This window comes from Olea europaea, unplaced genomic scaffold (assembly GCF_002742605.1).
Source record: "Olea europaea var. sylvestris unplaced genomic scaffold, O_europaea_v1 scaffold1040, whole genome shotgun sequence".
Classification (NCBI taxonomy): Eukaryota; Viridiplantae; Streptophyta; class Magnoliopsida; order Lamiales; family Oleaceae; genus Olea; species Olea europaea.
The window spans coordinates 172,009-197,462 of NW_019227739.1; the positions used below are offsets into that span (position 1 = coordinate 172,009).

General features: G+C 35.0%; 3 protein-coding genes across 8 annotated transcripts; 2 read left to right on the top strand and 1 right to left on the bottom strand.

The window, feature by feature from the left end:
• Window positions 1-2,255: 2,255 nt before the first annotated feature.
• LOC111372874 (probable LRR receptor-like serine/threonine-protein kinase RKF3) lies at window positions 2,256-5,620 on the bottom strand. 2 transcript variants are annotated; one of them, XR_002698835.1, is made up of 2 exons: window positions 3,144-5,619; window positions 2,256-2,826 (listed from the first exon to the last, which is right to left on the bottom strand). XR_002698835.1 is itself a non-coding variant. In XM_022995290.1 (2 exons), the coding sequence occupies exon 1, from the start codon at window positions 5,387-5,389 to the stop codon at window positions 3,467-3,469; it is 1,923 nt and encodes a 640-aa protein (XP_022851058.1). In that variant the 5' UTR covers window positions 5,390-5,620; the 3' UTR covers window positions 2,895-3,375; window positions 3,463-3,466. The 2 variants fall into 2 exon arrangements, 1 of the variants encoding a protein (XP_022851058.1); XM_022995290.1 differs by lacking the exon at window positions 2,256-2,826 and having other exon boundaries at window positions 2,895-3,375; window positions 3,463-5,620.
• A 6,245-nt stretch (window positions 5,621-11,865) lies between these two features.
• LOC111372875 (receptor-like cytosolic serine/threonine-protein kinase RBK2) lies at window positions 11,866-15,717 on the top strand. Of its 5 annotated transcripts, none has more exons than XM_022995291.1 (9): window positions 11,866-12,242; window positions 12,781-13,164; window positions 13,246-13,497; window positions 13,575-13,726; window positions 13,861-13,940; window positions 14,037-14,172; window positions 14,274-14,423; window positions 14,767-14,910; window positions 15,387-15,717. In XM_022995291.1, exons 2-9 carry the CDS (start codon window positions 12,798-12,800, stop codon window positions 15,402-15,404), a joined length of 1,299 nt encoding a protein of 432 aa, XP_022851059.1. In that variant the 5' UTR covers window positions 11,866-12,242; window positions 12,781-12,797; the 3' UTR covers window positions 15,405-15,717. The 5 variants fall into 5 exon arrangements, with proteins under 5 accessions (XP_022851059.1, XP_022851061.1, XP_022851060.1 ...); XM_022995293.1 differs by lacking the exon at window positions 15,387-15,717 and adding an exon at window positions 12,354-12,448 and having other exon boundaries at window positions 14,767-15,333; XM_022995292.1 differs by lacking the exon at window positions 15,387-15,717 and having other exon boundaries at window positions 11,866-12,089; window positions 12,188-12,242; window positions 14,767-15,333.
• A 1,678-nt stretch (window positions 15,718-17,395) lies between these two features.
• LOC111372876 (autophagy-related protein 18g) lies at window positions 17,396-23,814 on the top strand. Its single transcript, XM_022995296.1, has 9 exons — window positions 17,396-17,936; window positions 19,288-19,746; window positions 20,175-20,588; window positions 20,790-21,029; window positions 21,142-21,954; window positions 22,070-22,227; window positions 22,606-22,733; window positions 22,935-23,429; window positions 23,515-23,814. Exons 1-9 carry the CDS (start codon window positions 17,772-17,774, stop codon window positions 23,517-23,519), a joined length of 2,877 nt encoding a protein of 958 aa, XP_022851064.1. The 5' UTR covers window positions 17,396-17,771; the 3' UTR covers window positions 23,520-23,814.
• The last annotated feature ends 1,640 nt before the right edge of the window (window positions 23,815-25,454 follow it).

Sequence of the window (25,454 nt, forward strand, 5' to 3'; positions counted from 1 at the left end):
CGAACATTTAACTTGTGCCACTTGATCTAAACTTTGTACAACGAAAGAAAAAATTTATAATTGTTTGTCACTATTCATTCTAATTTACTATCTTCATGAAATAAAGACAACAATTTAAGTGTCTGGGAGCGTAAGATTGTTCTGTAAATAAATTACCTGTCCTCTTTCATGATTAGAGGACTCGATTGCTATTTTCGCGTGTCCAAAGTCCATATTAAAGGAAGGTTCAAAGCTAAGCTTTAGAAAAGATTCACTATGTCGCACTATTAATCTTGATTCTATTAAGCTCGTTTTGGCATAAAGCATTGCATCGTTGTTTAACCATGCTGTACACTTCTTTTACGCCTGAATCACTTAGACTCGTAAAAGCTAAATACTTGGCCTTACTGCTTTTCTACTTCCAGACTTCATCTAGAATTACTTAGCTTCGTGAAAATTTGAAACTTGATCTTATCATTTAGCTGCACTTTCTCCTTTTGAAAACTGCTATTAATAGTCGTACACACCTCAATTTAACATCTATACAAGCTAAGTTAAATTATCATTAAAAGATGCCACCAAAAAGACAAAAATATGTCAATTAAATCCAGTTAGAATTTCAGTGCAAAAAGATAAGACAGCAATGAGTTGAGTCAATTGACTGGAAAATGGGTTTGAATGACAATTGAGATTAAGGACAAGCTTGATGGACCAATTACAAAATCAGTTATGTTACAAGTATCGAAAATATTTGACAGAATTTTTATAGAATAATACTTGGCAAAAATTCATTAATTTTGGACCGAATATGGGCAGAAATTGCATCATACAGGCAGCACCGCTATAGCTTTGTGAATAATTCTCTGTACACGGGGAATTATTCTTACAAACTTTTCCGAAATGGTGGCTTCTGGTTGTATATTATTGTTTCCTTTTTTAATTAAACGAATGGCTAAAATATTATCCACTTAAGCAATTTTGTTTCAATCTTATATTTTAATGCTACTAAATTTCTTTAAATATAATAATTGAATTTTGAAATGAAAAGTTAAGACAAACGAAGTTACAAAATCGAAATGCCTCTGAGTTGTTGTGTAAGGTATTTTTATACAACGTTAGATAATTTTAAGGAAAAAAAAATCAAAATTGTGTTTTATGTGTTCGTTAAAAATATAGATAAAAATTGCATTCAATAAAAACTTTTCAAAATCATATAATAGTGTACATCGAGAAATAAAAATTTGCTTTCGAAAAGAATATGCCGCAAATCCAATTAGCAAAATATTTTCACCTACCAAAAGTTGATAGCTCATACATATCACTTTTCAGTTCGTTAATTTCTTGGGTTTGTGGAGTAAAAAAAATTCTTAAGATGAATAATGATTAAATATTAAGCTGTATAAGTGGGATGAAATTAATTAGGAAAATGCCAAACGAACATAATGCTTGACACAAAAGATGACACTACACTCACAACCGAGGTGTGCGTCCCGCGCGAATAAAATAATGTCGACCTCCCATGTGAGTGTATTGTGTCAACCAATGTGTTAAACTTTGTGGTAGTAAAGCATGATTGAATTAATTAAGATTAAACTGAAAGAGGTAGCTAAAGCATGATTAACGTGGAGTCGAAGATTTTCATCGTGATGCAACACATTGTGAGAAGGGGAGATAGATGAAAAGTAACATTATTTAAATATTTGATTTCGGCAAGACTTAAAACTTACTTTTTGGAGTAAACCGATTCCAATAGAAATTCAATAGCTTCAACACATAAATTTGCATGAGAATGATGAAAAATGTTGACGAAGAACGTGAGATTTTTTAAAGATCGAAAATATCGTTTCAATCGAAAAGTTGTCTAATCAGTTGAACTTGGTGATCTGGAGGGAATATGAAGGGCAAAAAATTGTCCCTCGGTTACTTTTTGTGGTCCCAGGCCTCCACGACAAGTCTCGTGTTCAACTATTTGTGAGTATAAAATCAAAAGTATGACATAATTAAGTATAGATAGTTATTAAGAATTCTTTATTGAAGATAAACAATTGTAGTTATCCATTTGATGACTATTTTAAAGTTTGGATATATACGTATTAGAGTGAGTAGGTTCATGAATTCGGCAAAAATAATGCTTCTGTCATCTTACCACCTGGACACGTCATCTTCGAGAAAAAATATATCTATATCGAGAGATAAATGTGGCAAGAATAATCTTATCTAACATAAGTGCACAAGTTTAAATGACAGTTGAATAAGTGTCATACTTCACTTAGACATGATAATCGAAGACTTCTAATTATGTAAGATTTTCAAACATTTTGCACCAATTAAGGAGCCAAATATGGTACTTATTGCACCAATAAACAAGTGAACTATGGAAATCCTAGAAACTCAATATTGAGAATATCAACAAATTTGGGCAAGAAAAACATGGACCTCATTAATATCATGATCCAGGAAGCATGAGCATAAAAGGCTAAACGGGCTTTGACAAGTTGGCACCTCAAATAAAGCAGAAGTAGAAGCAAAAATAGAAGCAAAAATAAAAGCACTAACACTGCAAGCTGAGCCCTTAAACACGTTGAGACAAAATGAAGAAGTTTTCTTCAGTTTTTGTTCAGTGCTTTCGTGAAACATCAAATTGTTGAACCCGTGTTCTTGATTGCTACGCGGACTATACTACCAACTCTATGCAAGCTAGTGAAATTGTTGGACCATGCTAGGCGAAGTTGCAAAGCCAGCAACCTCACAATAGGAAGAGAAAGCATATCGCAACTCGCAAGCGATCTTTTTGAGAAACTCGAAATGCGAATTCAGGCGGCAATGTAAAAATGAATACAGTACCACCTAAAATTCATCATAAAAGTCAATTCAGATTCAAATAAACAGCTCATTCAGGTTGCAGAAACACAAGATAGCAGGTAACAACATTTTACAACCTAAAAAGATCAAACATTTCCTTCTCATTACACCAAGGTCGGGAGAGTACATAATTCATTTTTTTTTACATAATAAACAGTGCTTCTAGTTTAAAACTTATCATATACCATACCATCATACAGATCTTTTCTGATGGAAAAAATAAAACACACAAATAAAAACCTCGGCACAATTAGGCTCTTGTACAAATATATTGCAGTAGATAAAGAGATTTAAGAATATACCGAGCAGTCGTTCGCTGCTGCTGAGTGATAACCTTTTCGTGCATAAGATACTTTAATATGCAAAGCCCCATGGTGCATCTGAGAACTCTTGAATCTTCCGTCCTAATAGCATAAACTAATTGCTAGTATCCACCATCCTTATTGATCTATATACTTCTACGCGTAGCAGCCGTGAGAAGCTCTTGTACAGTAGGGTGTCGGTGATTCCAGATCAACGTACCATTCAATCTATCTAAATGAACAAAAGAATGAGCTACGCATAGTAATTCAAGGAAGCAAATTGCAGTATGAAGTTCTATTGACATTCTCGTCCAAGTACCAAATTATTTGCCGTCAGAGTTCTCACTATCCTTCTTGGGTGTCTGAGGATGGTCTTCATCAAAAGTATAATGCTGATAACCAGCAGGCGTTGACAAGTTACCAGAGCCGCTGCTGCTTGCTAATCGCTCAATATCATCAATATTTGCTATGAGAGATATAGGTCTTTCTGGTATGGAAGGAATTGATACATCAGTGTCTAACAATTTAACAACTTGGTCCATTGTCGGCCTAGCATGCAATTGCGGATGCGAACAAAGAACAGCCACTAACACATACTTCTCCACAACATCGGGAGGACCCAAATCTGGCATATCTTCAACAACATCCAATGGTCTCCCATTCCTAACCAGAGACCATGCCCAATCAGTGATGAGGCTAGGTGGGCTATCATTAACAGCTATCAGAGCTTTCTTCCCGCTCAAAAGCTCAAGAAGCACTACTCCAAAGCTATAAACATCACTTCTCTCAGTCAATTGTCCATACAATGCATACTCAGGCGCTACATATCCCCTTGTCCCAGCCACCCTAGTACTGAAGTGAGTCAATCCCTCTGGGTTAAACTTTGCTAATCCAAAGTCCGCTACCATAGGCTCAAACCTCTCATCCAAGAGTATATTACTAGCCTTGATATCCCTATGAATAATTGCCGGTTGGGCACCATAATGCAAATAAGACAACCCTTTAGCTGTCCCAAGAGCTATCTTCTGACGTATAGGCCAACTCAACTTCTTCTCCACCAACCCAAATAGATGATCATGAACACTCCCATTCTTCAACAAGTCACACACAATTATCCTTTGGTGCCCCTCAAAAGGGGTTGTCGCTGTACAATACCCTCTCAACGCCACCAAATTCACATGTCTAATGCTGGCAATAACTTCCACTTCGTGCATGAAACTCGCATCACCAGAAGCAGAACAATTCTTGAACCTCTTCAGTGCCACTTCAGACCCATCTGGTAACACTCCTTTGTACACATTCCCATACCCTCCTCTCCCAATTATATGCTCCCTTGAGAAGTTCTTCGTGATCGCCTTAATTTCATCAAATTTGAACCTAATTAATGTAGTGCTCCCATTAATCGAATCCAACCCGGAAGTTAAGCTAACCTCTTTCGTAGCCTTTGTCAACTTTCGCTTCAAAAATTTCTTCCTTCTTCGCCGGAAAAACCAAAACCCTAAAAAACCCAGAATCAAAACCACCGCAGATATCGACAAGCCTACCGGGATTACAACTTTTTTCTTCTTACCACTCGACCTGTGTGATGCAAAATCGAGATTGAATAAGCACTTTGCTGTACCTTCATTGGTGGGCCCAAAGTGATTTGCAAAAGCAGCGACGTAGATAAAAGGGTAGGCCGTACAGTCGGAGACGTTCCCAATTGACGGGCCGGTAAGGTACGAGGCCTGAAGCCTTGAAAGGGCGGTGGTACAGGTGGCACAAGGGGAGCCGTTCAGGAGGGAATGGTTACATGCTGAAATGACGTCGTCGAGGTCGTTTCGCGGGATGAAGGATTCGAACTCGGATCGTGTCGTGATGTTCATACAGCCACGGGCAATCCACTCCGTCTCGAAACCACACCGACTGCGTATGTCGAAGTTGGGTTCATACTCGTTGACCAGAGACTCATACGAGTCCCAGCATGATTCGGCCGAGTCTGGCGGCGGGAGAAAGGAGCTGGTGACTCGTATATACTCAGATTCAACAAGCCGGATGCCCTGTTTAATATACTGGCATTCCGAACGGGTATCCAAGTTACTGGGCCTCTTGCCTCTCCGTAAAACACCAAAGTCTAACGGGCAACGGTTGGAGACATTACCGTTCTGGAGGAGTTCCCGACGGGACTGGTGACGACTGGAGGTTGAAGGGACCAATATTTGGCACAAAATTGATAAAAACAGCAAATAATAACGAATACGTAACATTTAGTTTCCGGGTTCACAACAACGATTCACAAAAATCAAAAGGAGGTTTGCTTTATTCGACGGCGGCTTGCGAATGAGTATTTGAGGTGGGCCGACAGTAGGGTCTGGGAAATAAAGTTGATGACGAAGCACATAATTATTCATTAGGCAGCCAAGGTGGAGATTATTCATTCGAAGTTGAAGAGAAGGAAGGTAGGTTCTGGGAAAAAGGAAGTGGAAATTGAAATACCAGGAGATGACTTTGATGCCAGAGTCGTTGAATCTGGGGGTCCACCACTGTTGTTGAGCTGTGGCTATGCGTGGAAAAGTAAAGGTGAAATTGTAAATAGTCAAAGGATACGTTAAGATTCATGTGATGGATTACGTTATGCCACGTTACACCCTAGCATTTACTTTGCTATTTGTACTGATTTTTTACACTTTAATTGATACTTGCATTGTTAGCAAGTGTCAATTGGATGCAAAAGTTATTTGAAATTTAAATTGTTCAATAGGAAAATGACATGTGATAAAGTGTAAATTAAATTGTACACAGTAATGTACATGTAACAAAATTCAATTAAAATACAATCAATTTTTAATCCAATTTTTTCTATTAAATAATATTAAGTAATATATTTTTTAGGGCTGTGCTTGTGTACAGCAAAACACACAATCATCTCACATGAGAGGGGTCCACACTGAACGGGACCTTATTTTTTATGTACAAATTACAAAATCCAATTTCTCATACACTAATCAGTTTCTACACGGCCAAATCTTGAAGTCACATGAGAGATGGTGTAATTCGAGGAATTTTCTAGAGAATCTTTGCATTTAGTTTTTTAATTTAAAATTTTTATTTCATTACTTTCATACGCACGCAAGGTAAGATCAATCATTTAAATCATGATACGTGGGACCCAGAGAAGGTGAAAGTTATACGCTAGAAGGTGCACCTTGACTTCACGAACATATCGATTGGTCCTACGCTTGATGACGGGTATCAGCTGTACATTTCATGAGGTGCAGTATATGTTTCTAACTTCATTTATGCCAATCTTATTATTTGCTTGTCCAAGTGATTAAAGATAGCTAGAGCTTGTATAGGTGAAAATGTACAAATGTAAATAATGTGACAGAGAGGGAGAATCTAAGAAAATTCTAGTTCGGGATTTTCGGCACCATTTGGGCCAACAGTGGCGAGAATTTCCCATGGTTTGGCTCTTAAATTAACATCTTTGCGCACAAACTCAGTTTCATTTTCTTGTGCTAAAAATCTCTCTTTTGTGTGTATGGATTGTGCAATTTATGCCTATAGCTTCAATTTCGCAACCTTTGCTCGTGATTGAAGAAATTCAAAGATCCCTCTATGCATTCTACAAAATTAAATTCTCATTCTTTGTGCAATTTTTTGCACACTATTTTAATAATTCAAAAGATTCAAGGCCTTTGGAAAATTACTGGCTGGAATTGATAAAAAAAAATGGCATTTAACTCTTTGAATTTATATGATAGTTGACGTGCAGTTTGTACTTGTATATCTCTATATCTGATAATGTCTGGTTTAGTTTTCTTTGTGTTTTTTTTCTCTGAAACCACATTTTATAAATTTTTTTTTCTTTTGTCAATTATTTAACTTTTGTCATCATATTTTTTCTCCAAAGACTGTATATATGTTCTAAGTACAAAAAGTATTACACGACTAATGATAAAATGAAATATTTCATGGTAGTCAAAATTCTCTATTCTTCATAGCCGCTGTGGAAGACCAAGGCAAGGCCTACCTCTGGCAAATTCATAAACAATATATTTGGTAATATTTCATCTTCTTTGTAGTATCATTAATATTATTTGCAATCTCTGAGTACAATATGAAATGTTTTTTATTTAATGGGTATATTTGATTTTGGAACCCCTACTTATAAATTGATCTATGTTTTCATCTTTTTCGATGTGATATTTTATCTCTTACTTAATATATCCCCACAAGATGGTAGCCTGTTTGAGTAGATCAATCTTGAAATCTCGAATCGCTCGTTGGAGTTTAATAGACTCTGATATCATGTTAGGACTTGAAATTCCATTTTAAAAAGTCAACATTATTAACTGGAGTAACACAAAGCCTTATAAATTTTCTATATTTCCATCTTTTATTTGATGTGAGATTTTATTCCTTAACAATGATATGTCTTATTTGTGTATTGAGATTGTTGAACGTGCATTTTATATTATTATTCATATTAAGAGTTGTGGATGTTTGTTGTAAGTGTGAATGCCACTATAGATATGTCATATTATTATGTGTTTGGATAATACATCGCTTGAGGCTCCCGACAATCATTAAGGGTAGTCTAGAATGGGATACTTGAAGGGTTGAACATCTGTACATTGGCTGTGCCAAAAGGTTCCTCGTTGCTCTTGGGAGTGCCAATAAGCACGTCGAGCATCGTATATGTAGGTTAGCCTTTTTCCAACAAAATATGTATATTAGTGCAACATCCCGAGGGATGCATTATAAATTCTTGAGTTTCGATGGGAGACCAAATTGACATGAATCTCAATGACCAAGAATTGACGCAATACGTAATTATAAAATACACCGATTTGTTACCGATTATAATTGGACCATAACGTAATTTTACTGACTTACAATCTCTGCTACTGGTTGGGGCATCACAATTCTGTTTCACCCAAGTTTTTATTTGGATATGAGATTTCTATTTGCATATATAATTCATTGTTTCAAGGCGTATCTACAATAATAGTTATCTTTATTAAAGTGTGTCTTCAATTAAAGAGACGTGTCACCTACATTTTCTGTTTGGTTATGTGTCAATTAAAGTTCCATTTCACCTAAATTTTCTATTGAGATATGTAATTTCGGGTTTCAATACAACATGTCCGTACAATAATAGTCTATTCTCTTAGAAGTATGTCTAAAAGAGAGATGCTACACTACCAGAATCATTGACAGGTAAGTAGGTGTGGTATTATTTGTGCTATTTTTTAATTGGGTGGGACCCATTCCATTGTGAGTAATCTGTACAAATTCTGGAGGAATCAATCTGATATAATAGCTTTTTCCGTCTATAATAGTAGTCTACTCCTATTATATATATATATATATATATTACAAGTTGGACAGAATGACATTTTACCTCAAATTTACTCATTTAACATGCCACCAACCCTTTTAGTCTTAAGATGCACGAAAGAAGCAATCATACAACTCTGCGAAATTAGAAAAGATAACTGCACGAAACTCTCTTTGTTAGTTGTAAGCATGATTAAAGATGTCATTAGCTTACATTTCAAGTATTTGTCCAACCGAACTCGTTTAAAAGTATATCGAATAATATAATCAATCTTCTTACGATTCTTAGTTTAATAAGTATTGTGTTACGTAAATTATATTTGACTTAATTCGCTATAAACTCAATAAGGTTGGCGTCTGTTTGTCCAGAGCCAATGCAATAAAGTGAGAGAAGAGATTGTCAGCATTATTAGAGACGAAATAAACGTAAACTCACTCATCTAAGAATGCATCAATGTGTTTAGAAGTTTATAACCCTAATCAAGTTTTTATGATAGGTTTCGTGTACAAAACTAATATTGAGTAGGAAATGGGTTGCAATGATTGAGTGATTAAAACCCATTGGGAGACAGAATTTTTCCTTACGGCATCAGCTACCTCTATTTTAATTATTAAAGTTCGATAAATTGTATCAGTGGGACAACCACAATTCTTTATCGATTATTTATTTTATTTTGATGATCAAATTTTTTTTATAATTATTATTACCGAAACTATTTATTTATTTATTTATTCTGATGATCAATTACATTAATTGAATTTTAAAAAAGAATACTTTATTTGATTCGATATTTAAATTTCATTAAAAAACTGTAACTTTGTTAAACTCTTGATTTTCTGTTACCATATTCTCCATTTTAATCAAGGTCAACTACATCCACCTTCACACTTAATTTTAATTTAATAAAGGGGTGTATTCAATTGAGACTTTTGACTTTTTGAGATTTAAAAAGTTTAGAAGTATTCAATTGAGACTTTTTTAGAATCTCTAAAAATTACGGTGTATTCAACTGAAACTTTTATAAACTTTTAAGAAGTCTCTAAAAAGTACAGTGTATTCAATTGAAACTTTCATAGACTTTTAAAAACCTCTAAAAGTTACGATGTATTCAATTAAAACTTTTTAAAAGTCTCTATAAATTTTGGAGTATTCAAATTTTAATGATTTTTAGAGACTTTTATAAAAGTCTCTGGAGTATTAACTTTTAGGCAAAAAGTACTCATATAAAATTTTAAAATTTGTCTCTCATTAATCACGAGATTTAGGGTGACTTTAAAAAACAAAATTTTCGATCTTTTTTCCTTTAAATTTCTATAGACATGTATGATTAAAATTTATTTTTTTCTATTGATTATATTTATTTCTATTTATCTTTCTTTCTCTCTCTTATTATTTATCACTATTTTCTATGAAAAAATTAAACTTTGATTCTTGTAGTTTTTTTTCGCTTTTTTTATTCATTTTTTTGTGAAAAATATCTATTTTATTATTAAATTATAAAATTTAATATGAAAATTTTTTAATTAAATTTAAATATATTGATTTTTATTTATTTTTAAAAGTATACTATACTAATAATATTGAATCACACACACACACACACACACACATATATATATATATATTATTTCTTTAATTAAGATCTTAAATTTTTATTTTTTCAAAATTTTTATTATGTGGGAAGAAGGTGAATTGTGGGAACTAATATCTTATTTATGAAAATTTCACACCATTGTACTAGATTCACATGAATTCTATTTCAAATGAAAGTTTTCAAAAGTCTTGCGAATTCTACAAAAATTTATAAAAATTTTAAAATAAAAGTCCATAGAAGTCTACAAAAGACTTCCACTAATTCCGTAAAAATTTATAAAAGAAGATCCACGAAATCCACAAAAGTCATCACTTGAAAAAAATTCACCAAAATCTTCAAAAGTTTTAATTGAATACACCCCCTTAGTGAATATTTGGTAGGTATTAAAATTGGATTTTTTTTTATAGATTGTGATAGAATTTTTTAAAATGTGTTATTGAAAAGTTGTGGAATCCATGAAAAACGTGGTTAATATTATTTATTTGACTTTGATTTAAATTAAAATCAAATTTTAATCCCTCCCAAGCAAGCTCTAATTTTTTGATAAGCTACTTATTGTTTTTAACTTTTTTTTTTCATCTTTTGTTAATAATTTATAAAGGATTAATTTCAGAAATGGTCATTGAACTTACCAAAAAATTACAAAACGGTCATTGAACTTTCGGGCGGTTACACTAATGGTCACTTAAGTTTAAAAACTTTCACAAATGGTCACTGAAGTTACCAAAATGATTCTACTTCAAATTTAAGGATCAAAACACGTGACCAAAGAATATTGAGGACCTCAGGTGCAAATTTTCGACCAAAATGAATTTCCCAATCATCTAAAATTGCCACCGCTTTCTTCCAAATTCATCCAACTCCATTGATGCCCATGTTAATAACACCTCACAGATCGCTCAAGCTCATTTAGACGCGTCTAACCATGTTTATATAACAACAAACAATCAAGAAAATCAAAATATAGAGCATTTTTTTGAAACAGCGAACTCGCAGCCGACAAACTCATTTTCTAGAGATGATGGTGGTTCCCATGATCGCGGATCACCGGTCCTAACATCCTCTCTTCATGATGCACCTATTCCAGCCATGAGTCATCACCAATTTGGGCACAAAGTGAATGAATAGGTTGGACGATTCATACGCAAGGCACCTCGATTAGTCCACATTCAACTGAGCTTTCTACATCATCCCAATCATCAAATTCGCCCTTAATATCTTCAATTTAGGTTGGTAGTACGTTGGTTCATGAATAAATTGCACCAATTAATCATCAAACTGAGCCAATTTATGGATTATCCGCACCAAATCCACTCACGAGAAAATGAATTTCATCCATCAATTGGAGGCTCCAATGCGACCCAACATACAAATCAACTTGGGAGAACTGACATTTAGGTTCAAAAGGCACTAGGTAACTGTTCAATTGTAGAAATTACAGCTTTGATATAACAAATTTTGGAATCCAACATCTCTGGGCTTGGGGTTTTTTTGTTCGAAAATTTGCACCTGAGGTCCTCAATATTCTTTGGTCACATGTTTTGGTCCTTAAGTTTGAAGTAGAATCATTTTGGTAACTTTAGTGATCATTTGTGAAAGTTTTTAAACTTAAATGCGTTACTGAAAGTTTTATACTTCAGCAACCGTTTTGTAATTTTTTGGAAAGTTCAGTGACCCTTTTTGAAATTAACCCAATTTATAAAAGTAAATAATTAATTTTACTTATATATAAAAAAAAATAAAAAAATAACTGATTTAAATGTAGGGGTAAATTGTAAATAACTATCCTTGATGCTACAGCGAGTCATTCTGTAATACGCAATGCCTGAGTTCCGGAGATAAGAAGACGAAAATTATAATAACTTTGATCTTCTCTTTCAATTTTCCTTTGATATTTTCGACAGAATTTTGGTGGGTTGGTGGAGTAAAATCCAGCACCTTATCTTCGAAGAATAACCTTTCATAATTACCAGTTTCCTTCCTTAATAGCCTCAAACGAACAATTTCTGGTCCGAAGAAGGTGTACAAGGTTAAACAAAACTAAACATAAAATCCCTGTCTTTCACTGTATTCTTTGTCCTGCTCGCCCTGTCTTGTTCACCTCTGTTTTTCTTTTTGTTTCTGCAGCCCTTTTTTTTTTTGTCTTGGAACATCTCTGAGAACTGTCGGCTTCTGTTTTATGGTACGTCTGTTATGTGTTTGATGTATTGTTGGACTATGTCTAGAATCTTTTAATATTCTTACTGAGTTGCTTTAGAAAAGATTCTACGAGGTTTCGGTTTTATGGGTGTAGGATTCGTGAAGAAAACGTTGTGCTGTTCCTTTTTATTGTTGGCAAAACTTGCTGTCCTGGTTTGACGTAGCTCCTACATTTAAGTTGAATCGAATGTAAATATTGTATGTTTAGTTTATTTATTTTTTATTTTCATTGAGGGTTTATTATTGCTCATGTAATAAGGGATTGAGTTTAATCTCTGGCAGTATTTAAGCATGTTGATTTGAGGAGCACAAGAGAATTCGCATTTACGTGCTTTCTTTTTATGAGTCTGTTTCTTCTGAAGTCTTCTTCTTGTTTGTTAGCACTAATTGCCATAAATTTGCTCAAGATTGGTTGTTAAGGTGGAGAATTGAACCTAGAATTCTCGTTTTTCGTCATCAATCGAAAGAATAGGCAATTAAAAAAAATTAATAACAAATATTTTGTGGTTGATTTTTGGCAGATTCGTGTTCTTTGAGTATGGATAAAGAGAAACCAAATATTCATTCCCCTGATACGGTTCTGGAGGACTTTTTTAGAAGTGAGGACTCTGAAACAGTGTCTTCGAAAGCAAGCACGTCTGAAATCGAAGCCCAAGAAGATCGAAAACCTGCTTCTTTATGGGCTGCATTTATTCAACTATTTAGATATGAGTCGAAAGGACAATTCGCCAACTTGCATCCTCTCAATGCCTTCAAACTATCCAAGAAATTTAGCAGCAGCATGAGAGAGTACGCATGTGGCTTGTCTAATCCCCTTATCAATTCCAATCTAAACTATTTCAAGCCTCACTGGAAGAACTTTAGTTTCTCCGAACTTCAAACTGCAACCAACTTCTTTTGCCAAGGTTAGTAATATATTTTGAATTTCAATTTTGTGTCAATATCTCCATCATTGATTACTAAGTGTGAATTGCTGCTGTATCTAGGTTATTTGATTGGGAAAGGCGGTTATGCCGAAGTATACAGGGGCTGTTTGGAAGGAGGCCAGCTATTTGCAATTAAACGGTTGACAAGAGGACCCATGGAAGAGAGAATCGGGGATTTTTTATCTGAACTCGGGATAATGGCTCATGTTAACCATCCCAATACTGCTAAATTGATTGGCTATGGAGTTGAAGGTGGAATGTACCTTGTCCTCGAGCTGTCTCCAGTCGGAAGTTTGGCTTCTTTACTTCACAGTTAGTGCACGTGATCATTTTCTCAAATTTATTGTTTCTGTTTATACTCATTGACACATTATTGATGATTTATACAGATTCAAAGAAGCTGGAATGGGATATCCGGTATAAGGTTGCCTTGGGAACAGCTAAGGGCTTACTGTATCTTCACGAAGGTTGTCAAAGGAGAATTATCCATAGAGATATCAAGGCCGCAAATATATTGCTTACGGAAGACTATGAACCTCAGGTATCATCAAAATTTTAATGAGCTGATACAACGTTTTTATTTTTCCTCTCTTTTGATGTCGATGAAAAAGCCCAAAGAATTTTATATTTTATAAGGTTTTGGGTGCTTAGTCCTAAAAGTTACTTTCAATTCAGATTTGTGATTTTGGACTTGCAAAATGGCTGCCAGAGCAATGGACTCACCTCACCCTATTAAAATTCGAAGGCACATTCGGGTTTGTAGAATATCGTCATTGCTCAATTTTCCGTCTATAATCATACAAAATTCTACTTCTAATCTCTTATAAGATTTCTCTGCTACCTCTCTGCAGATATCTTGCTCCAGAGTTCTTAATGCACGGTATAGTAAATGAAAAAACTGACGTTTTTGCCTTTGGGGTGCTGCTGTTGGAACTTATTACTGGTCGTCGAGCACTGGATTATTCACAGCAAAGCCTTGTTATGTGGGTATGATGACTCTTTCCTCCTGTCCCACTCGAGTTGCTATATATGATTGGGACTAATGAGCGACATTTCAAAATTTGGCATTGCTTTTTGGTTTATGGTAGGCAAAACCACTGTTAAAGAAGAACAAAATTAAAGAGCTCGTCGATCCCTCTCTTGCCGATGACTACAACTCGGTACAGATGAATCTCATGATATTGGTTGCTTCTCTGTGTGTTCAGCAGTCTTCTGTTCGACGTCCTCAAATGAGTCAGGCACGTGTACTTATTAACATGGCTTATCTTTTTATGTGAATTTTACAACCAAAGAAATTTCCCTTAGATTTGAAGGGATTAACTTATTTTCTTCCTTAATCCCGTGAGGTACTGTCCAGTCCAAAATACTAAACATACAACTAGTGTCTCTATGAATATTACTAGTATGAGAAGAACTTTCACACGATGTTTAATTTTCTTGTAATTTACACTCCATAACACGATTTTTTTTAAAATTTTTTTATTTTTGAAAATCCATGACCTAATTAAGGACATTACAATGTAGTTCGGTCTCATTATACTTTTGCATCGTTGAGCGTCAAAAACTGTATTGATTGTGCAGGTTCTGCTGCTTCTAAGAGGAAGCTGTGGTAGCCTAGACTTGGTAAAAAAATGTAGAAAGCTGTCCAGTTGGAAGAAGTATTATAAAGAGCTTTTTAGTGCAGAAGAACACAGCTCAAATCGCAGTTTTAGTCTGCGATCACAGATGGCCCGGGAAGTCTGATTATTAGAGCCAGAGTTTCCTATCATTTGCTTGTATATGGCTCGTGCAGCCCACCTGCTGCCGGGAGTTTTTTGTTTGAAGAAAGCGCCATTTGCAGGTTCACATATTATCAGGCAAAGAAAGCAATGTACAGCTCAAGACCGAAAGGGCGAGATTAAGAAAATTGTAAAGTTATATTACAACAATGAACTGAATGAAGTGGTGAAAAAGGATTTATGTAGTCGAGTCTAGATTTATTGAGGTTGTTCTGTATTAAGTAATCAAATACGCGATTGTGAATATTGAAATTTTTTTGCTGAGGAAAGGATAGACATATTTTTTGCTTTTTTCTGGTTAAGTCCAGACTGAAATTTGTCGCATTTCTGGTGCAATTATTATAGACAAGTGATCCTATGTTGTACATAATTAATCTGACTAGCCAACATAAACTTTGAAGGGGGCTTGNTCTGCGATCACAGATGGCCCGGGAAGTCTGATTATTAGAGCCAGAGTTTCCTATCATTTGCTTGTATATGGCTCGTGCAGCCCGCCTGCTGCCAGGAGTTATTTGTTTGAAGAAAGCGCCATTTGCAGGTTCACATATTATCAAGCAAAGAAAGCAATGTACAACTCAAGACCGAAAGGGCGAGATTAAGAAAATTGTAAAGTTATATTACAACAATGAACTGAATTAAGTAGTGAAAAAGGATTTATGTAGTCGAGTCTAGATTTATTGAGGTTGTTCAGTATTAAGTAATCAAATACGCGATTGTGAATATTAAAATTTTTTTGCTGAGGAAAGGATAGACATATTTTTTGCTTTTTTCTGGTTAAGTCCAGACTGAAATTTGTCGCATATCTGGTGCAATTATTATAGACAAGTGATCCTATGTTGTACATAATTAATCTGACTAGCCAACATAAACTTTGAAGGGGGCTTGTCGGGGTTTTTTTTTTGACTTATTTTCGTTACTTTAGGATTAGACAATCTCGACAAGATTTTAAAAAGTACTGTGTCTAAATTCTTCTTGCCAACATACCAAAAGCCTCAATAATAATTTGAAATTGATGATTTGACATTATCCTCACCTTCCTCTGGTGTATCGGTGGTAGTATATTCAATATTTCAAATTCAATGTCAACAACTAAACCTGGAGTTTGCACTCGTTTTACATGACTTAATCAAATATTCTTGCGTTTCTCTCTCTTATCTTCAACAATACATCTCTTTTTTCTTTTATTTTCTTTTGGCCATTTTTGTTAAACATTTTTAAAAATTAAATCCTCGCAGGAAAGCTTTGATGATAGCTACGTTGTACAAATAATAACATTGATGGAGACTTCAATTAGGCCTTCCCCATTTTACAAGGGAATATAGCTATCCAAATACCTAAATAAGCTATTTCTCCTTTCTTCAAAAGCTATAGTTGTGATATCCTACAGCTACTTACGTATTTAGAGTAATTGAGTTCTAAACTTAAATGATGACATTAGCTATTATTTTCTTCACATATTAAAAAATAAATAAAAACTCTTGATTGATATTTTATTGATAATGTGTGAAGTTATAAGGACACATTTGTGTGTTTTAGGAATGGTTTGAGACGATTGAGTAAAACGTACTTGATTCGATTCGCTCAAATTTAGAAGATTTAGCCGTAAACATGGACACATTCACGTGATACACAATTTGGAATACATATATATGATGAAATAAAGCTTTTTAAAAATGAAAAAAACACTTGATAATGCTCAACTCTTGATATCCATTTAGATAATATCATGATATCGAATGGATGAAAATTAAAAGACATAGGATGAAGCTCATCTTTCGATGTATATTTAAAATTTTAAACAAAATTAGGACATAGAAATGAGAAATTCAATCATACTAACATGGTGTACTCAATTAAAATTTTGATGAATTTTTTATAAGATTATAAATTCTAATGAATTTCGTGGATTTGAATAGATCTTTATAAATTTCATAAGAATCTCATTAAATATAGTAAAATTTCAAAATACTTAGCTGTATGTATTTTTAAGCTTCAAAATTCTTTCAAATCTTTTGAATTCTTTATATTAATGAAATCTTTATAAATCCAACGTAATTGAGGACGCCTATGCTGATCATGGCATAAACCATGCCTAGATACCCGAAAACCGGTTTTCCCAAAAAAGTAGAAATGCCTAAATTTTAAGGGGTTTTATTGAATCTCATTAACATTTCAAATAGAAACACCTAAATTAAAATTTTCAATTGAGGACGCTTAAATTCTTATTGATTATAAAAATTCACCACAATCTTAATTGAGAACTCCCACTAAATAATAAGAAATACTAAAATAAATAAAACTTTTATTTATTTATTTTTGATATCCTTTTTATTTTTGTTTTTTGATTATTATTTATTTTAAAGATAGACAGATAAAAAGATGTAAAGAAATAAAAAAAAATACATTTTGATTTTCTTATAGATTTTCTGATTTTGCCTTCTGCGTAAACAGAACCACAAAGAGGGATCGCGTGGGAATATAAATGGTCTCCGATTTCAGAAACAGTAAAGAAAGGCATTTTGCTTGTAGTCAAACGCCAAAACCGCACACGGAAATTGAAATCTGAAAATCGGTAAATCTTGCGTGTTTTTGTGACGGCGTTGTCATTCCTCCGGCGATCGAAAATCGGATGATCGAACACGACGCGGCTGATTCGTCGGCCACTGTGGCAGAAGCCTGGTTAGTTGAAGCAGAACACCGAAGCGGTGGAGTAGATTTGGAGGTTTCCGCTGAGTCGGTGGTGGTTGGGAACGGTTGAGAGAGAAAAATATAAGGGAAGTAATAAAAAAAATAAGAAAAAAAATAAAAATGAAGAAAAGCAAGGGCAAGAACAGCAAATTGCTACCTAATTCTTTGAGAATCATATCGTCTTGTATTAAGACAGTGTCGACGAATGCGAGCACCGCCGTGCGCTCAGCCGGTGCCACAGTAGCCGCTTCCATTTCTTCTTCGTCCGACGATCGCAAAGAGCAGGTCTTTTGTTTGTTGTGTATTTAGTTTTCCGTAAATCTCGCCGGTTTTTCAGTTTTTTTTTTTTTTTTATTTGATTTGCCTTTTTTACTTTCATCGTCATTTCTTATGCATTTCTCTAGGCTTTGGATGTTATAGATTGACATTGAGAAGTTTGATTCTGGAAAATTATCTGATTAGTTTTTTATTATTATTATTTAATTTGAAGAATTATGTTATAAACTAAATTTAAGCTTTGTTTATGTGAACTTATTATTTCACCAAAAAAAAAACTCAGAAACCAATTAGTTTATCATAAATTAATGTGTAAAGGCAAAACCTTATCTTGCTCAACGTAAAAGTAGCAGACTAGCAGAGTTGAGATGATTCAGAAAAGGATTTTACCCTTGCAGTTATTTTTATGCACTGCATACCGTTACACACAAATATAGGGGATTTTTTTAGAGTTGTACGTGTGAATTTGTTAAGATTTAAGAGACTTGTTTTATAAGAGAATAGCAATCCAGAGAGCTTATATTTCTAGCTAATTCTGTCATTTGGTACCCTTAGTGTTATTATTTTAGTGCTCTCCATGATTATTGTTCTGATTGCAGTGGAATTCCTTCTTGTTTCTCTTCTTCGGCTTGTATAACACTTACTAGGTTTTAATGTGTTTCGATAGAAAGTTGCTAGACATCATCCCAACCTGTGATTCAATTGTATGTACGGTTGTTCTCAGTGGATATCATGTGATCTATACCACATGAATACTGCAAGTATATCACTCTTTAGCAGATTCTGAAATAACCTTATTTATATATTATTCTGCATTTTTTTGTTAATGGAAACTACTACACTACTTTTAGCTAGGTTGGATGACTCAGATACGGCTAAAATTGCAACTATATTCCATTGATTTAGTCGGGGAACAGGCTGACAACTGCAAGATTTTGTGGGTTACATATGCATTTACCTTCATTCTGTTTGTGTTACCATATTACCAAAAGCCTCCTTCCTTTTATTTTTTATCTTATGTACCATGGAAATAATGAGCAGCCTACTCTTAGTTATTATCTTTGAGTTCAGGATGAAAATAGCTGGAGTCAAGGGCTCTCAATGATTTTATCATTGGTAATAGGAATTTTTCTTTTTAGGTATTTCCTGTCTACTTGTGGCTACTATCAATAAAAAGAACTCCTTTTCTTTGTTTCTGAATTTTCATTCTTGCTTATGAATGTATACATTGTCAAAGTTTTAAACATGCTTCATTTGGTAACTATATTTTCCTTCAGAGTCAATCTTTCTTGTCTGATTGACATTTTAATATTAGTTTTTATGGTGATGTTTACAAGACCTGATTCCATTTACTGAACAGGTATTATGGGTTGGCTTTGACAAATTGGAGCTTGGTCCAGCTGTCTTCAGACGCGTTCTCTTACTTGGTTATCAGAATGGTTTTCAGGTTTTTGATGTTGAAGAGGCATCAAGTCTAAGTGAATTGGTTTCCAAACGTGACGGTCCAGTTACATTCTTACAGATGCTTCCTCTTCCTGCTAAATGTGATGGTGCTGAAAAGTACAGATCATCATATCCCTTGATGGTGGTGGTTGGGGGCGATGAGGATGACAGACCGAGCCCGGTTCAGAACTATAGCTATGGGTGTGGTAGATATGGTTCTGCTGAGTCTCAATCTGGGAACTCTGTCGACCCTCCTACAGCTGTTAGATTTTACTCCCTTCGATCAAATGTATATGTGAAAGTTATCAATTTTAAATCTGCTGTCTTTATGGTCAGATGCAGTCCTCGAATTGTAGCTGTGGGTCTTGAAGAACAGGTAAGGTTTTGGTTTCCTTCATTTTTTCAATTAAATAATAGTTACAAGAGTAGAGGGTAAGCTGTCTTCAAAGTGTAAAATTAGAAGTGAGATGTGAATTATCTATATATTTTCCTAAATTTGTCACAACAGCCAATAAATCAGCAGGGTCATAAGTAGAAATACGCCAATTGTTAAATTACATGTGCCCACTCTTTTTCCTTGCTCTGCATTCTTCCTGTATTTGTCCCTGTGGTTTCTGCATGTTGTGGGTTTTTGGGTCCTTGACTTTCAATCTCACAATGGTCTGAATTATTTTCTTCTAGCTCTAAAAGCAACTTGATTATTTACTGAAGTGCACATTATTCTGATGATAAAAAATTGATCCAAGTACAATGCTTTACAGGACTATGATTTTATCAATAACTGGTTTACATTTCGTTGAACAGATATACTGCATTGATACTATCACTCTTGAGAAGAAATTTACTGTTCTCACCTATCCTGTTCCCCGATTCGGAGAGCAAGGAACAGTTGTGATTGGCACAGGCTATGGTCCAATGGCCATGGGATCAAGGTGGTTGGCATATCCTCCTAGTCGCCCTATTATATTGAACACAGGTAGGTTGAGTCCAAAAAAACTGGCATCGAGTGTGAGTCCATCAACATCTCCGGGCAGCAGTTTGATGGCTCGTTATGCATTGGAGTCCAGCAAGCAACTGGCAACGGGAATACTCACCCTGGGGGACATGGGCTACAAAAAATTATCCAAGTACTACCCAGAGCTGCTTCCTGATGGTTCTAGTTCTCCTGGCTGGAAAGGTGGGAAGCTATTAACTTCTGAACCAGAAGATGCTGGAGTGGTGAGTTTAATGCTGTGATACAATAAGTATTCCCTTTCAGTTAATTGAACAAATGGGTTGGCCAGAAAATGGGTTTTAAGTATTTTATGTGTAAATTCTCCCTTTAACCATGCTCTAACTTAAAATTTTCTGCATTTTCACTCACGCGAGAGAGTTACTATTGTTATTATCGTTTTACCTTGTCGCATTTGTAAATTGCAGGTTGTTGTCAAGGATGTTGTTTCGCTAGAAGTTATATCCCAGTTTAGAGCTCATACGAGTCCAATATCTGCTTTGTGTTTTGATCCAAGTGGGACCCTTTTGGTCACTGCTTCAGTACATGGAAACAACATAAATATTTTCAGGATCATGCCTTCTCAAACGCGCAGTGAATCAGGCTGCCATGACTGGAACACTTCATATGTACATCTCTACAAGCTGCATCGTGGAATAACTACAGCTGTATGAATACATCCATTTCTCTAGGTTTATTTATTGTTAGTATCATCTTCTTCCCAAGGGGTCCCTCATTTTCATGTAATTTGCTACCTCCCTTTTTATTTTTACACAACAGGTCATCCAAGACATTTGTTTTAGTCATGACAGCCAGTGGATTGCTATTGTTTCATCAAAAGGGACTTGCCATATTTTTGTTCTATCCCCCTTTGGTGGAGATGCTGGGATTCAAGCTCTACATTCTCATATCCAAGGTACCTTGTATCCATTTTCATCTCCACCGTGGTGGCCTACTTCATCTTTCGCTGTAAATGAGAAATGTTCTTCGCCTCCACCTCCTTGCACCCTCTCTGTGGTGAGCCGGATAAAAAGCAGTGACTCAGGTTTGCTTAATTCAGTAAGCAATGCTGCTTCTTCGATGGCAGGGAAGATATGCGTGCCATCTGGAGCTCTTGCTGTCATTTTCCACAGTTCCAAGTCAAGTAGTTTTGCGAATGTTCCATCAAGGGCTTGTTCCTTGGAACACGTCTTAGTTTACACTCCATCAGGCTTTGTGGTTCAGCATGAACTTCTGTCATCTGTGGGGATAGAAGTAATTGATTTTAAAGCAGAAACTTGGTCAGGTCCACAAGCACCAACACAAAACGAAGAGTTGAAGGTCAAAGCTGAACCTATTCAATGGTGGGACGTTTGTAGAAGATCGGATAATCTGGAAAGAGAGGAATGCGTTTTTGGGAGCAGCTTTGATGGACAGAATGATCCTGAGATAGATGATGACTCAAAAACGGTTTTCCAGGAGAAGGAAAGTGCTAAGGAAAAGAAACTAGTCCAGAGTGATTCCTTTTCGTCCCCTGAGAGATCACACTGGTACTTGTCCAATGCTGAAGTGAAAATAAACTCCTCTAGTTTACCAGTATGGCAAAAGACTGAGGTATTTATATATTTTCTTCTGTTTGGTACACATGTCCGAGGTACTTCTAATAGTATTATTACTTGTATCATTGTATTATGTGCTGTTTTGATGGTTATCAACTTTGAATTCTTAGATACATTTCTATGTTATGGAACCCTCGAGAGCGGAATGTTATTCAGGTGGGGAATTTGAAATTGAGAAGGTTTCTTCACATGAAGTTGAAGTAAGACAAAAGGATTTGCTGCCAGTATTTGATCATTTCCCTGTCTTGAGAACTCCCTGGATAAACAGGTGATTGCTGTCTTAATGTTTTCTTGTTTTGGTCAATTTTTGTTGTCTTGATGTTCATAATCTGTTCCTGTCTGGTAAATTTATTTTGGATCTTGTCCAGTAGTGGATTAAGTCATTTGAATTTCTTACATTGATGGAAGTCGCTACTTAGGATTGATATATATGATTAGCATGGGAAACTTTTTCAAATGTGGTTGGCGGTGTTGGTGGTTCTATATGTATTTTGCTAACTCAAATATCACGTAATTTGTCATATGGTGGTCCTGAAAGAAGTTTTCGGACAATCATATGGTGGTCCTGAAAGAAGTTTTAGGACAATTGAAGTGGTATTGCTGCGATATTACAACTGTTTTCAGAAAATCGAGTTATTCATCCAAGATCAGTGCCTTTTGAGGGAAGATATCCTAATGTGCTGTCTTCGGATCCTAGAGAGAAGACAAATGAAGCGAGTATCATTTGTCATTCAGAGCCACCATCATTTAGTTCTACTGAAAGCTCTGATGGTGGTTAGTCCTTTGTCTCCTATTAATGCGTTAGTTCCCCTAGTTCTTTTGGTGGATCGAGCATCCTGAATACTTTGTGAATTTACTGGATTTATCAACAGCAAGAAATTACCTTTATGAAATCTCATTCCTTAAAATAAAAGATCTCACGTATAAAACTGTTATATTTTGATGTCAAACTCACTTCTCGACTTTTTTTATCAGGATCATCCAGGCGAATTGAGAATTTGCTTGATTTGGAGCACATGAACATTGATAAGTCTCCAATGCACTTTAGCAATTCTCCCAGTGAATTACACGTAGGTAGAGAACAGAGTACCAGTCTCAAGACTTCCATAATGGACCAGAGATCTGGGAATGACATGCCCTTAGCTCGTGAACAGGGTAGAGTAGATTTTAATGTCGATAATAATACAACCGCGAGTATGTCGTGCTCATCTGGGAACGAGACCCCATTATTGGACGCTGACAATACTGACTCAGTTGAAGACATTCTTATGCCTTCAGGAATGGAGAAAACGGTAGATTTTGGGCAGTTCTTCAAGGAAGGCTACTGTAATAAGCCAGATATTCGCGAACCCCACCAAACAATCGACGTTGAAAATAATCAGGAGGAAGGCAGTAGCAGTAATTCCAACGACAAGGAAAAAACCGAAGACGATGAATGGATTGGTGGTGTTTTCGAATTCTCCGAAGAAGGTAACCACAGATTGAATTATAAAATGTCTCATTTCTCTTTTATTGTACTGTTTTTTGGTATCATGCAATTTTTTTTCAATTGCAGGTTAATTGCTTCTTGTGCATTAAATTGTACAAATTGTGTTCTACCATCTTGAAGAATTTCATTCTCAAATTATGAGGTGTGTGTGCTCAGCAACTCTTTATGTATATTCTGTATATAGAAATCGTTAAGAGACGTGAAAGAAGATGTTCGGTGGAAGTTTTCCTGGGCTTAAATTCGTGGTATGTACAGATTTACTGTGAACAGCTCGTCTGCTAAAAAAAAAAAAAAGAGGGAAAAACAAATGAAAAGTAATGAAACAAAAATTTAAACTATTAATTCCATTTTGGGATTTGTTGTTAATTATGTTGTAGCTAATGGCTAATTGTTGTTAATGGAATGATACTTGCCTTGCCCATAAAACGCTCTTGACCGGCATGAAGAAATGGTAGAATAACAAATTTAACAATGATTTAAGCCTTATACTAAATAAAATTGGATGTCAGCTGCATGAATTAATTTTGTTGTTTCATATAATACTTTGAGCACTTGTTTGTCTTCTTTTAAATCATAACCTCTTAAATTTCATATTTATTTTCAATCATGCATTTACATAAAAAAATATTTTGCACATAAAATTAAAACTTTTGCTTATTTTTTAACTACACAATATTCGAAAAATTACTATTCAAAAAATTATTATTATTTTAATTTTTTTCAAGATAATGACCATCAAACAGGTGTTAAATCTTTTGTAGTTACAAATTAATCTTTGTCTACATGCTTTACGTAACCCTCTTTGCCATAACACTCAGGTACAAAGTATTTTTGCATTTACGGAATACATTTTTAACTATTTGTATTATTTGGCAAGTCAAAGGTCAATACGACAAGAGTATAACAATTAACTAGTCTAATAAATATTCTATAAGATTAACTTCACATCCCGTCTTCAAATTTTCAAATTTTGAAGCACTTGATCAAAGTTTAAACTCTCGAAATCAAGATCTACGTGAAACCAACGAGTACGAGTCTTCAGAAAACAATTGGACGCTTGATCCAGTTATAAATATCCAACATAAATCCTTAAATTTATTTTGTGTAACATTATGAAAATACTATTTCGCCTATGGATGGCAATCGGGCTCGTTTTCCTGAGCCGGCTCGGTAGGCCCGAGCCTAGCCCCATTTCGGGGACACAGGCTTTGTTCGAGCTGGCCCGTGAGCTCCAAAAATAAATAAATTTTGGCGGCAAAACTGCTACCTTTTAAAGGCAACGAACAAAAAAGGGGAAAAAACGAGTCTGCCCGACTCGGCCCGAAAAAAGCCCGAGCAAAATCTTGGGCCGAGCCTTTTTTTTTTTGCTGGCCGAGCAAAAGAGTCCGCAAAAAAGCTTGGTCATTTTAATCGGAACGAGCCTGAGTCGTTCGGCTCGACTCGGCTCGTTTACATCCCTAATTTCACCCGAATAAGTAAGAAAGAAAAAGGCAAAAATTAGGTGGTGTGGCCAATATGGTAATAAAATATTGTTTTTGAAATTACAGGGTGTGTAATCGCCACGCTTTTAAGGCAATATTTTTATATCAATTTTTTCATCGATATTTTACTATTTCAATCGTCATTTTTGAATTCTTCTTTCGCGAATAAGACCCACTTTATCTCTCTAACGATCAAAAAATCAATTAACAATATCCCTATCAAACAAACACACAATTTTTCCGAATATCCTTAAATCATGTTAAAGGATAAAAATTTCACATAGGTTAAATATCGAAATATTGACAAATTTAAAAAGATCTTGGGTTACTCCTCTTAACAAGATTGACCTTATTAAGATAGACCCCAAATTTTAACATAGTATCAGAGCCATTAAGTTTGAACGAGTGATTCGATCCGATTATAAATCTCAATTAATGAGCAATGGATTGCAAAATTGATCTGTTCAAACGAGCTACCATTTTGTAGGAACGTGTTAAACGATAAAAATTTCACATCAATTAAAT